At 42.9% G+C, this 13,970-nt stretch overlaps 1 protein-coding gene across 2 annotated transcripts; it reads right to left on the reverse strand.

The window, feature by feature from the left end:
- Positions 1-6,979: 6,979 nt before the first annotated feature.
- LOC101918060 (cytochrome c oxidase assembly protein COX18, mitochondrial) lies at positions 6,980-13,575 on the reverse strand. Of its 2 annotated transcripts, none has more exons than XM_055797401.1 (6): positions 13,273-13,575; positions 11,897-11,997; positions 10,996-11,159; positions 9,560-9,672; positions 8,422-8,529; positions 6,980-7,307 (listed from the first exon to the last, which is right to left on the reverse strand). In XM_055797401.1, exons 1-6 carry the CDS (start codon positions 13,558-13,560, stop codon positions 7,134-7,136), a joined length of 948 nt encoding a protein of 315 aa, XP_055653376.1. In that variant the 5' UTR covers positions 13,561-13,575; the 3' UTR covers positions 6,980-7,133. The 2 variants fall into 2 exon arrangements, with proteins under 2 accessions (XP_055653376.1, XP_027650881.2); XM_027795080.2 differs by lacking the exon at positions 13,273-13,575 and adding an exon at positions 12,573-12,933.
- Positions 13,576-13,970: the final 395 nt, after the last annotated feature.

Raw genomic sequence — 13,970 nt, forward strand, 5'->3', positions numbered from 1 at the left:
AAAATGGAGTATTCTCCTGTTCCTTCTCCCTAAACAGGGATGAAGTGTAGGGAATTCATGTGAAACATGGTTACCAGATTTCATTTTACTTAAGAGTTAAAGAATGACACGTATACCTGACAGGCATACAAACACAGCCTATCACTGCTTTCAGATATGCTTCAAGATACTTTCAGGAAGCATAGTTAACAGACTTCTGGGAGAAAGGGACAAAAATTATGGAACAAATGAGCAAGTTCCAGAATAAAACATCAGTCTCGAAGTGCCACATGGCTATTCCTCATGCATTAACAAACCATTAAGTGCTGTGAGCTCACTCCTGCTCACAGCCTGTCACCCATTTAAACAACTCATGCCTGCAAAGCAAGGTTGCCTACTCATGACTTACTAATCTACATGAGAAGCTCAGGTCCTGTTTTAGGTCCGTCAGCATGCAGCCCTTCCAGCTACAGAGAAACATTAATGTACCAATTAATACAGAACTAGAAACAAACTACATGTCACAACATTTATGGTCTTTGTCTCATGAGGTTCAAACAAAAAACTAAAGTATGGCTTTCTTTAAGGACCTAAGCATGACTATTCAGCACTTGGTATCAGTGTTACTTTTAACCTAAATAAAAAGAATCTGGAAAAGGTGCACTCTGTACATTCCCACTTGAGTTCCAGTTGCTGAACTGCCACTGCTTTTGATCTGAAGATTATCAGCAAACAGAAAAATGTTTTCTTAAAATCACAGAGCTGCAGAGAAAGGCTAGAAGAAAGGTAGGAGGGGGTGTGTGTGTGCATGTGTACATATATGTCTGAAGGTAGATATACTGTCTCTCAACACCAAAAAAAAAAAGTAGTATTTTTTGCCCCTTTCCAGTCTTGTCTCTTGCTTACTAAGGGCTTGTGGTTATCAGCTCTCAGACAGGACTGAAGTATGTCTGAAGCATGTGGACTTCTTCAGCCCTGGGTGGAACACTTACTTCCTGTCTTAGTTTCTTTCACAATTTGTCCTCTCTTTTTTGTCCAACAGCTTTCAGTGAATTTAGTGGCTGAACTCCATGAATCTTCTTTTGTGCCTGAGATGTTATTTAATAATCTCTTTTACCAGATTTTTTTATCCAGTACAGTAGAAGCAGTTGCTGAACCTCACTTATTTCTGCCACTGTTTAAAGGTCAGCTTAATGTTCCCAGGAGATTCCTGGGGTTTATAGTACTTACTCCTATTTTTTCAGTGTTTTTTCGGCAATGCTCAGAAAAACAATTTCGAAATTCTAGCACTTCTGGTTATGCTGGAAGTATTTAAAGAATCTGTGGAGCAGGATCTACTGACTGAAGTTCAGAAACTATACATAAATTAGAAGCTTGTTTTTATTTTGCATCAGCACAATGCACAATAAGTTACAGTAGCTACTGCCACACGAGGCTGTGGCTAGGCATGAGGAACTACAGTCTGTATTTAGGACAGAAGCATCATGCCAACTTGCATTATGCCTGGACAACAGCTACCTAATTCAGAAATAAAAATACTAGTAAAAGCTAACAGTGCTTTTTTTTATTAATGGGAGAATTACAACTTCCATTCCCTATTTATCACTGTTTCCAACTGTTCCACAAACAAAACCATCCTTAGTTATTTCCAATCTGCTGCTTTATGGCAGGCAGTGAAAGGAAGACAACTGTGCAGAATATCCTTAAGCAGTTCTTTACCTCCACACTCCCTTTCATGACAAATTGCATACATACCACTGTATCAGGGGTCAAAGGGACTAAAAATGATTTTAAAAAACCCACCAAAATGCTCCTTTTACCCACTTCCCCCTCTGTTAGAGGGACATCTACAAATTAAGTATTAATCAAAACTGCTAACATTTCTGACAAAGATAAAACAGTGGTATTACACAAATATTAAATTTCTGAGTAAAGACAAGATATGCCTGGATTCTCTAACGTTAGCCTAGGCAAACAGGAACGGGCAACGAGGAACAGTTTCTTCAGTAATGATAAAACAAATCTTCCTTATTTTTAGAACCATTAAGTATTTCAGGAAATAACTGTATGAATTGTCATCTTGGTTAAATCGAAAATTTTTGTGTTACATGAGAGTTCTGAAAACCACAGAATTTCTGCTTCCCCCCTCCCCCCCATATACAGGTGCACCTCTTATTTTGCACAGAAAGAACACTAAACTGCAACAAAAGCTAGAAACTTTACTCTCAATGCAGCTAAATTAGTTAAGACAGAATTTTAATCACCTCGGTATCCACAACAGCTGAAACAAGATGGTACAGTTTATTTGCTCCCAGGAAACTTAGGGACTGCAGATAATCAAACCTCAGAGCCCTGCGAAATTTTTCTCTGGGATCCACTTCACTCACACTAGCACCTTCTCTGAGACACATCTCAAAAGAAATAAAATTACTCTCATAGTATCTCTTCAACTAGAAATACAACTGCTTTCCCAAATTGCCGAAGAAATCCAAATTCGTATCTTCACAACAGGTATGTTAAAACTAAGCACTCCTACCTAACATTTCAGAAGAACTTAATAGTCTTCATAAAAAGTCAGCTGCATGAACCAGGAGTTGGGCTTTGCTCTCCATGCTGCCATTCCACAGTGCCTGTTGCATTCTGTGTTCCTCAAGTGCAGCAGTTTCATTTGCGATAGTATCTATCCCCATGGAAAAGATAATCAACAGCTGTATGCCTTGCATGGATTTTACCAGATGTTGGCCAACTTTAAACTCCTTGGCCTTGGTAATCTAGAACGGTGTCTTTGTAAAAGCCAAGTGGTGAATGACTAAACAGTTTCACCTTGCATCTACTTTTTAAAAATAATACGCAAATTAATGGTTGGCTTTTTTCAGTTTCATTCTGAACAGTCTGGATTTTGTTGACCTCTTATCCTTATGACTAACAGACATTTCTTTTCCAACACAGAAATAATGAACACCACAGCAATGTTTGAAATCCTTTCCAGAAAGGAAGAACAATAATGTCATCATCACTGAACAGCTTCAGTCCTCCTCGATTTCTACCGCATAGGTTGGGGGATCAAGGATGCACAGATGAGACAAATCTCCATGCCAGCCTCATACCTCAGATTCCAACTACTTACCAATGTAAGAGCAAGGACAAAAAAACCACAGTTCACTAGTAACAGTTCATTCATATTTGCCAAACTCAGCAGTTCATCGCAACAACTGCAAATATTTTCTAAATGCAATTACACATTCTTGGCAATTTAACTGATGGAATAAATGAGACAAAAGTAACTAACCCAGGGAGCACTGGAGCTGGTCAGAATCAGCATGCAGAATTCCAACTTGCAAAGCCACAAGCGTGGCACAAGTTACCAGGTTTCCATGCCAAAATCACCACATGTGGCTCCAGCTCTACCCAAACTGTGTCCTGCCATCCTCCCCACTGCCTCTAGCAACACCCAGAAACAGGTACGTCACAGGGAAGTGCAGGACACATGTAATACTCAAGTGTGGAGTAATCCACCTCCTCGGCACTTTCCTATTAGTCTTAACAGTCTGAGTCTGGGTTTAGTTTACTAGATTTTTGTAGGATTTGAAAATATCCCAGACATTTCTTACCCTTAACGTTAACTCTAAATACCTTTACCTGCGGCCAGTTCACATATAGTCCTTCTGTATACACTTCTGAGTTTTTATTAACTTTGATTACTTTGTTCTGTATTTATTATTGTTAAACTTAGCACCTGAACACTTAAAACAAAAATAAAATCACCAAATCCCTTAGTGAATATTTATTATGAAATTATAAAGCCACTGGAAATAAGAAGGAACTTTTCCTGACACATGAGACTAATGTCTCCAAGCAGAAGAAAATTATCAATTGTGCCCTTGAGGTCTTGCCCTGTTGCCATTTTAAAACAAGGAAAATCTTGCCTTTGGCTTCAGCACGAGGATCAATATCTCACTAAACCTTGCTATGCTATTTGAGGTGACAAAGAATATAAAGTCACTCTTTCTATAATAATGCAAGCAACATCAAAAGCACTGCATCTCACTGAGCTTCACTGCCTCATGTTCTTGTGCAGCCAGACCCGGTATCAGCACTGTGAAGTGAGTCGTTCTACAACACTAACAACAAAACACAAGTTCAAAAGCCAACGATCCAAACTTGCACATGTACCTCTCTGCTATTAAACCCAACCTATTTTCCTGTGCTTAAAGAATTGCATACATGTTTGCAAATTAAACTAGGACCTCTTAACTGAAATCTCAAAAGGGAAGGAAATCTCTTTTGGGACAAGAGGCCTATTACAGAGTAGGAAGCTTGCCATTAGTTTTAAGGAAAAAGTAATAAATATTGAGCAACAGTCAGAAATCAGAAATAAATTTTTTTTGACCAGTGCAACTAAAAATTTTAATTGCCATTCCTCTCTAAAAATTAATCCAGAATATTATTAAACAAACCATACACAGAAGAGGAAGAAAATGTGCAAGTCAGTGATTCCCAAGTAGAAAAAGGTAGTTAAAAGGATCACCGAGCCCTTGATGTGATACAAGGCTACAATCAATCTGTTGCTTCTTAGGATGGGGACGCTGCTAGAAATTCAGCGTTACCTACACAGGAACAACAAACTGCATTCTTGCCTTAACCTATACGGTAACTGGCAATACACCACCCATAACATTGAGTATGCTCCCAACTGTATACTTGAAAAATGTTTTTATTTTAAAGAATTTGTGATATTTGTCCAGATAAGACACTAATATAATCAAAGAACCATGCAGCTAGGAAGGGAATTCTGGAAATCTCAAGTCCAAGCCCTGCTCGGTGCAGGGCACATTAAAGCAGGTCCCTCAGGGCCGCATCCAGCTGAAGTTTCAAGTACCTCTGATAACACAGAACCCACAATTGCCCAGGAAAACAAGTGCTGAACCATCCTCAAGATAAAACACATGTTTTTATATCAATTTTGAAATTTTTGTCTTCAGACCTGCTCCTGTTGCCTCCCATCCTTCCTCTATACCCTCCTGAGCAGAGTCTGGCTCCATGTCCTTTGCCACTTCCCACTGCTGGCAGACAGCGGTAAGTCTCCCCTGCCTCTTTGCAAGGCTGTCTTTAGAGGCTGAACAAAAACCCAGTTCTTTCAGCACACCACAGGCTTCAGCGCTGTGACTGTCTCAGTATCCTGGATCTGCTCCCGTACATTGATGTGCTTGACCAGGGAACCCAGAACTAGACAGAGCATCCAGACGCAGCCTCCAGAATTGCCAGGGAACAACTGCTTCCCTTCAGCTGCTGGCTCCATTCTTGCCGATACAGCCCAGTAGACACTTGCTCCCCTCGTACAACCAGGCACCTCAGGATTTCACTTTCCCCTCATCACCTTACCAGGCCACTGCCAGGAGCCAACTCCGTGAACAACCACTGCCAGATCAGCGTAACAACCTGCCTGTATCCTGCCACCAGCAGACTATGCAATCCTACAGCGAGAAACCATGCCCAACCACCATTGCTGTCATTCAATCCTGTCTAACAGGTAGATTGCAGCCTGAGAAACCATATGGCAATATTAAATTCAAATAAAATGCAGTAAGAAAATAGAATTTATATGATTTCTTTTAAGCTTCTGAAGCAAGCATGAGAGAATGTCATGCACTCCCCTAGCAAAAATGCATCCACTAACAGACAAACTGCAGTGCAGTATCAGGACTGAAAAGTAGGAACATTTAATTTCAAAAAACATTTCTGAAAAACATCCCTCTCCTACCTACATGCCAAACCTTGATAAACTTCTTCAACCCCATGTTTTGCTCAGGGTTCAGTGTGACAGGAAACAAACCAACAAAAGAAAAGACTACAGGTTCTTCCCACCACAACAAAGGCATGTGACCATTGGCTTGTTACTGTCATCTACAGCTGCCTGGTATTCCACCTGCTTCTCTCTTTCCCACTACTTAAATAGTTTTCCGTAATGAAAAAAAAATCCTAGTTATTTTAAACATTGCTTTCTATTATCAAAGATTAATAAGCACCAACTTGAACAGTGAAAACACAAATCATCCTGACTCTGTGCTACGACAACCATCTGAAAGCAAAGCATATAAGCTATGCTTTGCCCTCTATCCCAATTTCTGCTTCTCTAAGAAAAAAAAAAAAAAAAAAAGGACAACCTTTCACTAGACCAGATTCACACAGACCTCTGTGCAAAGGGCCGTTCACGCACATAACTTTCACAACAACATGTCTGCTGACATGGTATGAAGAGCAAAGCAAGATGTGAATACCCTTGCAGGAACTACCTACATGGAAGGACACCAATGTTCACATAAAAAAAATAAAAATCATACACAGGGTCCTTTAAGGCATAAAATATTTGCACTTTACCCTTAGGACTTATGTTGAAAAAGAGATCTGATATACAGCTGAAGTATTTGGTTTCTCACCATCATTCACTCTTTTTCAGGGTGCTACATGCCTCATTTCAGCATATACAATAAGCAGCTGCTACTCTTTTAATGGAAAAAGAAATCATGTAGAAACAGAGCACTGTCACTCAACAGCTGATCACCAAAAACAATATAAGAAACTTGTCCTCCTAACTCCACACCTAGTGTCCGAGACACTGACAACAACCTAGTTTACTTTGCAGATACAGGAAATGAGCTATCAGAACTGTTAGAAAAACTATCACGTAAACCACCTGGACATCGAACGACTACAGTTCGCCAATCAATCTGCGCCACTGTCTTAATTAAATAAACCACTAACTACAGCATCAGACCATCTAGTCTTTCCCTCATCCCACAACTTGTTTGCTAACCCGTAAGTCAGATCAGCTTCACTACAAGATGGCAGCCTAGCTGAGTCACAGTTTTATTTAATATTCATTTGCACAATTCCTTACGACAATTCAGGAGGCAAAACTATTACTGGATTATTCTAACTGCAAAACAACCACCCTTGAAACAAAACTTCCCAATAAAGACACACTTGTGCTGAACAATCATTCTTCACAGCCAGACAGTCAATGCTTTATTTGGAAAATAAATATAATTCCAGCTGCAACATTTTACAGTAAGTAAGCACAGCTCAATAAAACAGCACTACTTAATTACCCATGCAAGATTTGTGGGACAGCTCTTCTGACAGCTCAAATGACATCATTTCTTAAAGCTGTATTTGGTAGTCAAGGCAGACACTATATCCCTGTAAGGAGTATCAGAGTCAGATTTGGTCCTTGGTATGCAACACAGCCGACGAAAGGTTGGAGAACGCAGCAACAGGTTGTGCGAGAGTCCCACGAAGCTTGAGGACAGCCAGTACAACGACATAGACTGCAACGAGACAAATACAGAGTTCAGCTTCCCTAGACACAATGAAAACACTACAGTTTTAGGCAGCTATTCATGAACCACAACCACTGGCTGTTGCAATTTGATCCAAATCAATTTTCCTCACACAGGGCACCAATTGTCACAGCGCAAGTAAAACTAGCAGGCTGCAACAGGGCTTTACCATCAGTCAGATCCTACTGTCCGTGCTGTTTTTCCACCCTCCTGAGGCCAGACCACACTGCTCCTTCTCTCCACTACCTCTGGGTTCTTCCTTCCCCAGGCTCCTCCTCCAGCCAGCCTCTCCTCAGAGCTATTTAACCACTTAGCAGAACGAGCTACACCTGCACATCATCCATGTCAATCAACCCACTGCCTTTGTAGCAAGGCCACAGCTGCATGTTATCAATGTCAAGCAACCCACTGCCTTCATTCCTCTACAACTGGTTACTCCCAGTTATCAAGAAAAATAAACTCACCTAACCCCACTTCTCTCAATAACAATGGCTTCCATTTAAAATGTATTTTTCACTCTTTCTCAACTCTTTTGGGGAAAAAAAAGTCATCTACTCTGGAATCTGACAACAGTTCATAAATTAATTCATATTAAACTTGCGTAAACTTCTCTATTTCAGACTAAAGGTGATGCGCCAAACAACTAGATACTTTGCTTTTGCTAACCACTGCAAAAATACCCAGAAGTAGAACACCTGGTAAAAAAGAGAAGTGTTTTAACAAGATCATGGACAATTTCCTGATATAAGAACTATGCTGTTTTCTCCCAAACTTTTGTCTCTATATCCTTATATAAATGTTACTCTCACGTCTGAGATCACAGAAAGGATACTAACCTGCTCTAAATGTCCTTCCAAGCCCTAAATTGCAAAAATGTAATTTAGAAACAGTAAGTCTGCAGATTCTTCCCTCTGAACAAAAACACTGTAAAAAGGTTTATGAATTTAAATGCATGTGTAAACAAAACATCTTACGTGTTTTAGGGCATGCTGTAAGAGAGAGCATGGTCTATTAAACACACCAGGCATTTGGGTTGCTCTTGAAGCAATAGGAACATACCAGAGTCAGAGGTTAACAGATGCATCATTAAGACTGTACTTACAGAGGGGACCGTTGCAGCCACAGGGATCATTACTACTGACACCACACGAAAGAAATTCGTAGCAAGCTTCTGGAACCTGGAAACGTCCATTTTTTGCGAAGCAAAGATCTGAAAGGCAGAAACCCACAGACATAAGGTCTTTTTGAAATGACTAAAATGAGAAAAAAAGACAACCATGGGGTTTCCTGTAACCCAGCACTCCTGTTCAGGTATTACTTTCATTTTGCATCCTCTGTTCCAATTAACATACTGCTACAGTCTTTCATTTAACTTGTTTGAAGTTTTACATGTTCAGTCCTTTGTAGAAAATACTGTAACAACCCAGCAGAGCAGCTGACAATCATTTCAAGTTAAGGTAACTTTACACAGTCTGTCTCTTTTTCACATCTCCACATGCCAAAGCCCCAGCCTGAAGCACAGCCCTCGAGGAGAAGGCTGCCAACAGGAAACAGACCACAAACAGTTGATGGATAACTAAACGACAGCAGAATCAGGTCTACAGTCACATACGGACTTTTTTTCTCTAAGACACACTCTGTCCACATGACACAGAAGAAACTGGAGTAACAATGAAATCCACAGGGTTAGAGTTTGATGAGAACACCTGACAGAAAAATCAAGAAGAAAAGTATTTCCATCAAATTACCTCCAAAAACGGAAAATGGAAGACTTTTTTTCTCTTTTCTGTTTGTGTTGGTTTACCTCCCCAGCAACCTTTAAAAGTTAGGGATTTTTTCAAGTTTTTAAGAAGTCATCGTTAGTTTTGTCCACAAGGTGGGGAGAAATAACTGAGGGGGTAGAATAAACCAAAACCCCAACATATGCTTCTGGATGCTTAACACCCAGGGAGCTCATTAGAACATCATTCTAAGAGAAACTTTAGAGTCAAGACTAAATTTTACTGAGGCTCAGGTCAAGTATCCATATCACATCAGAATGTGTCATCTTTAAACAAGATACCCACATATTCAAATGCACACAACAAATTATTTTTGAGTGCTGCCCAATGCATTTAAAGCACCGATAAGCTGAGATCACCCTTACATTACTGTGTTTTATAAGTGGGTAACACTGCCTCACAGTTCTAGAAAAAAGAAATAATCCCTTTCCAATCATTCTATTTATTCCATCAACGTACCTCCACTATCAGCAAATTCACAAGCCCAAGCAAAACTGGCAAAATCCACGTAGAATCTGGTGCCGTGAGGTCTGTAAACCACAATGCTCCTCCTGCTGAAAACTGTCCCTGAACTATAAAAATAAAGAAAATACGGAATTAAGTATGATTTGCTACCTCAAGCTGGTCAGAACTGTACCATGTATTACAACCAAATCATCCAAGCTTCTAGGTACACTTTATCTACACAAGAAATACTATGAAAGCAGGAAACTTTGGTTTAACAGCTTGCATGTCAAGGCATCCTGCTATCAACACAAGTAAAGAATGGTGGGAGACACCAGGTGAGATCCAGCTTAGCTAATGACAGCCACTGACTCAGGTAAACCTGCGATAAAAACTAGCTTGATCTCAACCACCATTTTACAAGCCAGTGAGGAAAATACGCAATGCAGTAACCTACAGTGAGTACACACTTTAGATTTTGGAAATAATTACATTTTTCTTAGTAACCATATAACTTGTTGCATTTTTCTTTAGAACAGGGGTGCTCAAACTATGGCCCGTGGGCTGGATACGGCCCCCCAGGGTCCTCAGTCTGGCCCCCGGTGTTTACAGACCCTCCGCCCCCCCCCCCCCGGGGTTGGGGGGGGAAAACCAAGCAGCCGCAGATGGCTGCCTGCCACTTCATCCACGCTCCGGCCCCGTTTAAAAAGTTTGAGGACCCCTGCTTTAGAAGAACAAACTATAAACTGCTTTCTACAAAATAAAAACACCCATATTTTTATTAAAAAAAAAAACCCATGCATTCATCTTGTCTACAGTACTCCATTTGAAAATTCACATGGAAGAAAAAAAATACAGATTAATAGGGAATGTGCTGTGGTACAGGTAGTATTACTTGCTAAATATCCTTGTCTTGTGAACCAGAAAAATCCCAAGACAATTCCCACCCACCCCCCAGTAAACCTTTCTTCAGAAAAACAAAAAATAATTAAACGCTCACACAGCCTAACAAAATGCCTCACGTTGTTCCCAGACCTCAGACTCTTGATACTGCTTTTGAAGAGGCATCCTGCAAAGCTCACAGCACTATTACAAATAATGAGAACATATAAGAGACCAGTGATGCTCTGGATGCTGCAAATCCCTGCTGGAAGAGTTCAAACCAAAGAAAAGTACAGGTGGGGTCCAGACACAAGTTCTTTGATTACATACAGTGCAGTTTAATCCAGTACAACATGCCCAATGTACCTAATCAAAGCCTTTGAATTTTATTTTTATATTTATCCATGCCTAAAACTGTATTGTTTAAAAACTTAGCAGTGGAGTATTCTTTGTATCAGCTTATATGTCAAGCGCAGGAGATGGTGTACTTTAACCAAAGAAGCGTCTGTAAAAACAGCAACTGAATGAAAAATGACTGTTAAAAGAGTGTGTCTGTTCAGATGAATCACCTTCTGAGCTCATGGCACCAACACTGCAGTTGCGCAAAGCGAGGGACACGCAAACCCACATCGGGATCTGTACCCACACCAGCAACGTGGCTTTGAAGGGATGGCAGTTGTCTCGAATGTACAGCTCTGTAATAACCCTCCTCAGGTTTTTCTTAAAGTGAAACCTTTTAGAAAGAAAGAAAGAAAAAAAACAGCAACCCAAACCAAAACTCCTCTCACAACAGCTGTTACAGAATAACTTCTCAAATTCTGAAATAACACTCCCACAGGCTGTACGTATCAAATGTGCAACTCTGGAAAACCTGAGCCTTTCCTCTTCAGACGTGCCCCTCTCCTTTGCCAACCCCCATCCCTCACAACTTTTGGCCCTATTGCTATAAAGCAGCTTTTCACAACAAAATTTCCAACCACCATTAGCAGTGACCAGTAACTTGTCTGGTATTTTATTTCACAGTGCTTTTTGTCTGAACTGGGGCATAACTACCTCAATACAGAGGCAATCAGCCAGCTGTGTGATCTCCAGTATCCCAGCCAAGACACACTGCTACTGCACCGCGTGTGGTACTACACTAACAAAGGAACAGGACCACAACCATTCACACCTCAAGTTCCAGCAATATTTAGGTACCACCATAGCTAAGGAAAGTTTACCCACACATAAAGACAAAACAAATTAAAATTCCTGGATTTGGCCCTGTAATCATAAAACTATCACCAGTCTGGAGCTTTAAAACAGATACAATCTGAACAGCAATACAAGAAACGCAAGTAAGTCATAGAAGCGGCAAGAAAATCTAATCTTTGGGTAATGGTAGAATCTTCTGTGGAACATACAGACTTTCCCTCCTGCTATCCCTCAATATGGAATGAATTTATAAGGTATATAAAATTGCCATCTTACCTGGCCACCTTTTCAGACCAACCCAGTTGCTTTCCACGAACAGAAACTTCATAGCGAAGATGCTCGGCTAGTTTTTTAATCTCAGGCTGCAAGTTTTCCAACTAGCTAAAGAAAAGGAAAAGTGTTTACGGACAGTTACATGAAACAACTGCTTCCTCTTCCCACCTGATACTGCACGGATATTAAAAATGACTGCAAAGGACAAGACAACACATCCCTGAGAACCTTGTACTTTTAAGCAAAATAACATGAAAATACTAGTGAGAGGTGTTTACAGTAACAATCGAAGATGCTATCTTACTAAAAAATGAAATAAATACAGAGTTAGATTTTATAGTTTGTTTTGAATAAGAAACTTCTAATCTTCTTTCAGGAACTGTGACAAGATACTTAACAGAAAAGCCTTTAATGACACCTCCAAAAGATTTAAGGCCCAGCAGGATAGAACTTTGCAGTCACTGGAGTCACTATCCCGAGGAATAAGAGAACCCCCTACATAAGAATGTAATACCGTATTCACTTTTGCAATCACAAGGAAAGGCAGCGTTAACCGTAAAAACCAAAACAAACTAAAAAAACCCACAACCCACCGCAAACACACTGCAATAAAATTGTTTCTCGTACAACAATGCTCTTTGAGGGACCGTCACTGAAGAACCCGATGCAAAAACCACACCTGCATTTCCCAGCCCGACCTTCACGCAGGTGAACAAAGGCTCAAGGGACTCCAGCGGGGATGGAGCTGTAGCAGCTGTGCCCGCACCCCGGCGGCCGCCGCGGGACAGCGCTGGGAACCGCCCCGCAGGGCCGCAAAAGCTCCTCCAGCCTCTTCAGGAACTCCAACCGTTTTCCTCGCTCGGGGGGGGGGAAGTTATTTAGGAAGCGCTGAAGGCTGGTTTACTTCAGGTTTTTATTGGGACGGCCTGGGCAAGCGCCTTCAGCCAGCACACCACGGAAGGCGCCTTGCACACACCGACTCCTGCGCTAAAGCAGCTCCATTTCCACGCAGCCCCCACGAAGCAGCGCACCCCCGCTCCTCAGTTTTATTCATACGTGTTCATATTGTATTACTTACAGGCCCCCGCCGCGGGAAGGCCTCCCGGAGCGCGGCGCCCCGCAGGCCTGCAGCCCGCGCCCCGGCGCAGGGGCACACGGCGGGCCAGGGCCACTCAGCGGCGGCGCCGTGGGGCGGGACACGCGTGGCACGGAGCAGCCCACCCCCCACCTCCGGCCGCAGGACACCACCGCGGCCGGGAACCGCCGTCCTACCAGTCCCCCCGAGGGAATGCCGCCCACGGCGGGCTGGAGGGCGCAAGCCGGGCCCCCCGCCCCGCCTCACGCAGCGAGGCGGCCCTCGGGGGGGGGGACGCACCCACCTTGGCCAGGAGGCGGCCCTGGTGCGCGGCCAGCGGTAAGGTGACGGCGGTGCGGAGCAGGGCGGCGCTGCACACGATGGTGGCCCACCAGGGCAGCCCGGCCGCCGCCTGCACCGCCGCCAGCCCCTGCTCCGCCCAGTGCACGGGCACCGACTGCGCCAGCTGCTCGTACCAGCCGCCGGGACCGCCGCTCCCCGCCGCTACGGGCGCGGCGGCCGCCCGCCAGCCCGGCCGCGCCAGCCGCCACATGGCGAACGGCTCTGCCCCGGGGCGGCGGCTGCCGCGCATGCGCCACGCGCCAGCGCAGCGCGCCCTCCCGACGGCGCGGCGGCCATGGCGGCTGAGGGCAGCGGGACGGGCAGGCGCCGCGGCGGGTTATTCGCAGCCGCTCATCAGCCGTGGGGCACCCGCCTCCCCCAGGGCAAGGAGACGGAAAGGGCGGGCTTAGGCCCCCGCTCCTTCAGCCCCAAGGCTCCCACATGCACACCACTCCCAGACCTACACCTACTTGCCTTCCTTTAAACGTGCTTTTCTTTTTCTTAAATAAGAGTGACCTGGAGGTCCCACAAGTATATATTCCTTTTTTTTCCTTTTTTATTGATCGAATAGAAAGCATTACAGTTGATGTATTAAAAAAAAAAATGTATCTGCGAGAGGGAAAAAAAAAAAAAAAAGTTCCTCACACAAGACTTCCAAAT

This window comes from Falco peregrinus, chromosome 2 (assembly GCF_023634155.1).
Source record: "Falco peregrinus isolate bFalPer1 chromosome 2, bFalPer1.pri, whole genome shotgun sequence".
NCBI lineage: Eukaryota > Metazoa > Chordata > Aves > Falconiformes > Falconidae > Falco > Falco peregrinus.

Excerpts from the sequence above, each read along its gene's own strand:
- LOC101918060 (XM_055797401.1), bottom strand. The coding sequence starts at position 13,560 with ATGCGCGGCAGCCGCCGCCCCGGGGCAGAGCCGTTCGCCATGTGGCGG. Across the intron at positions 11,998-13,272 it reads AGGGCCGCCTCCTGGCCAAG|TTGGAAAACTTGCAGCCTGA; the intron begins GTGGGTGCGTCC and ends TTCTTTAGCTAG. Across the intron at positions 9,673-10,995 it reads TGGTGCCATGAGCTCAGAAG|TTCAGGGACAGTTTTCAGCA; the intron begins GTGATTCATCTG and ends TTATTTTTATAG.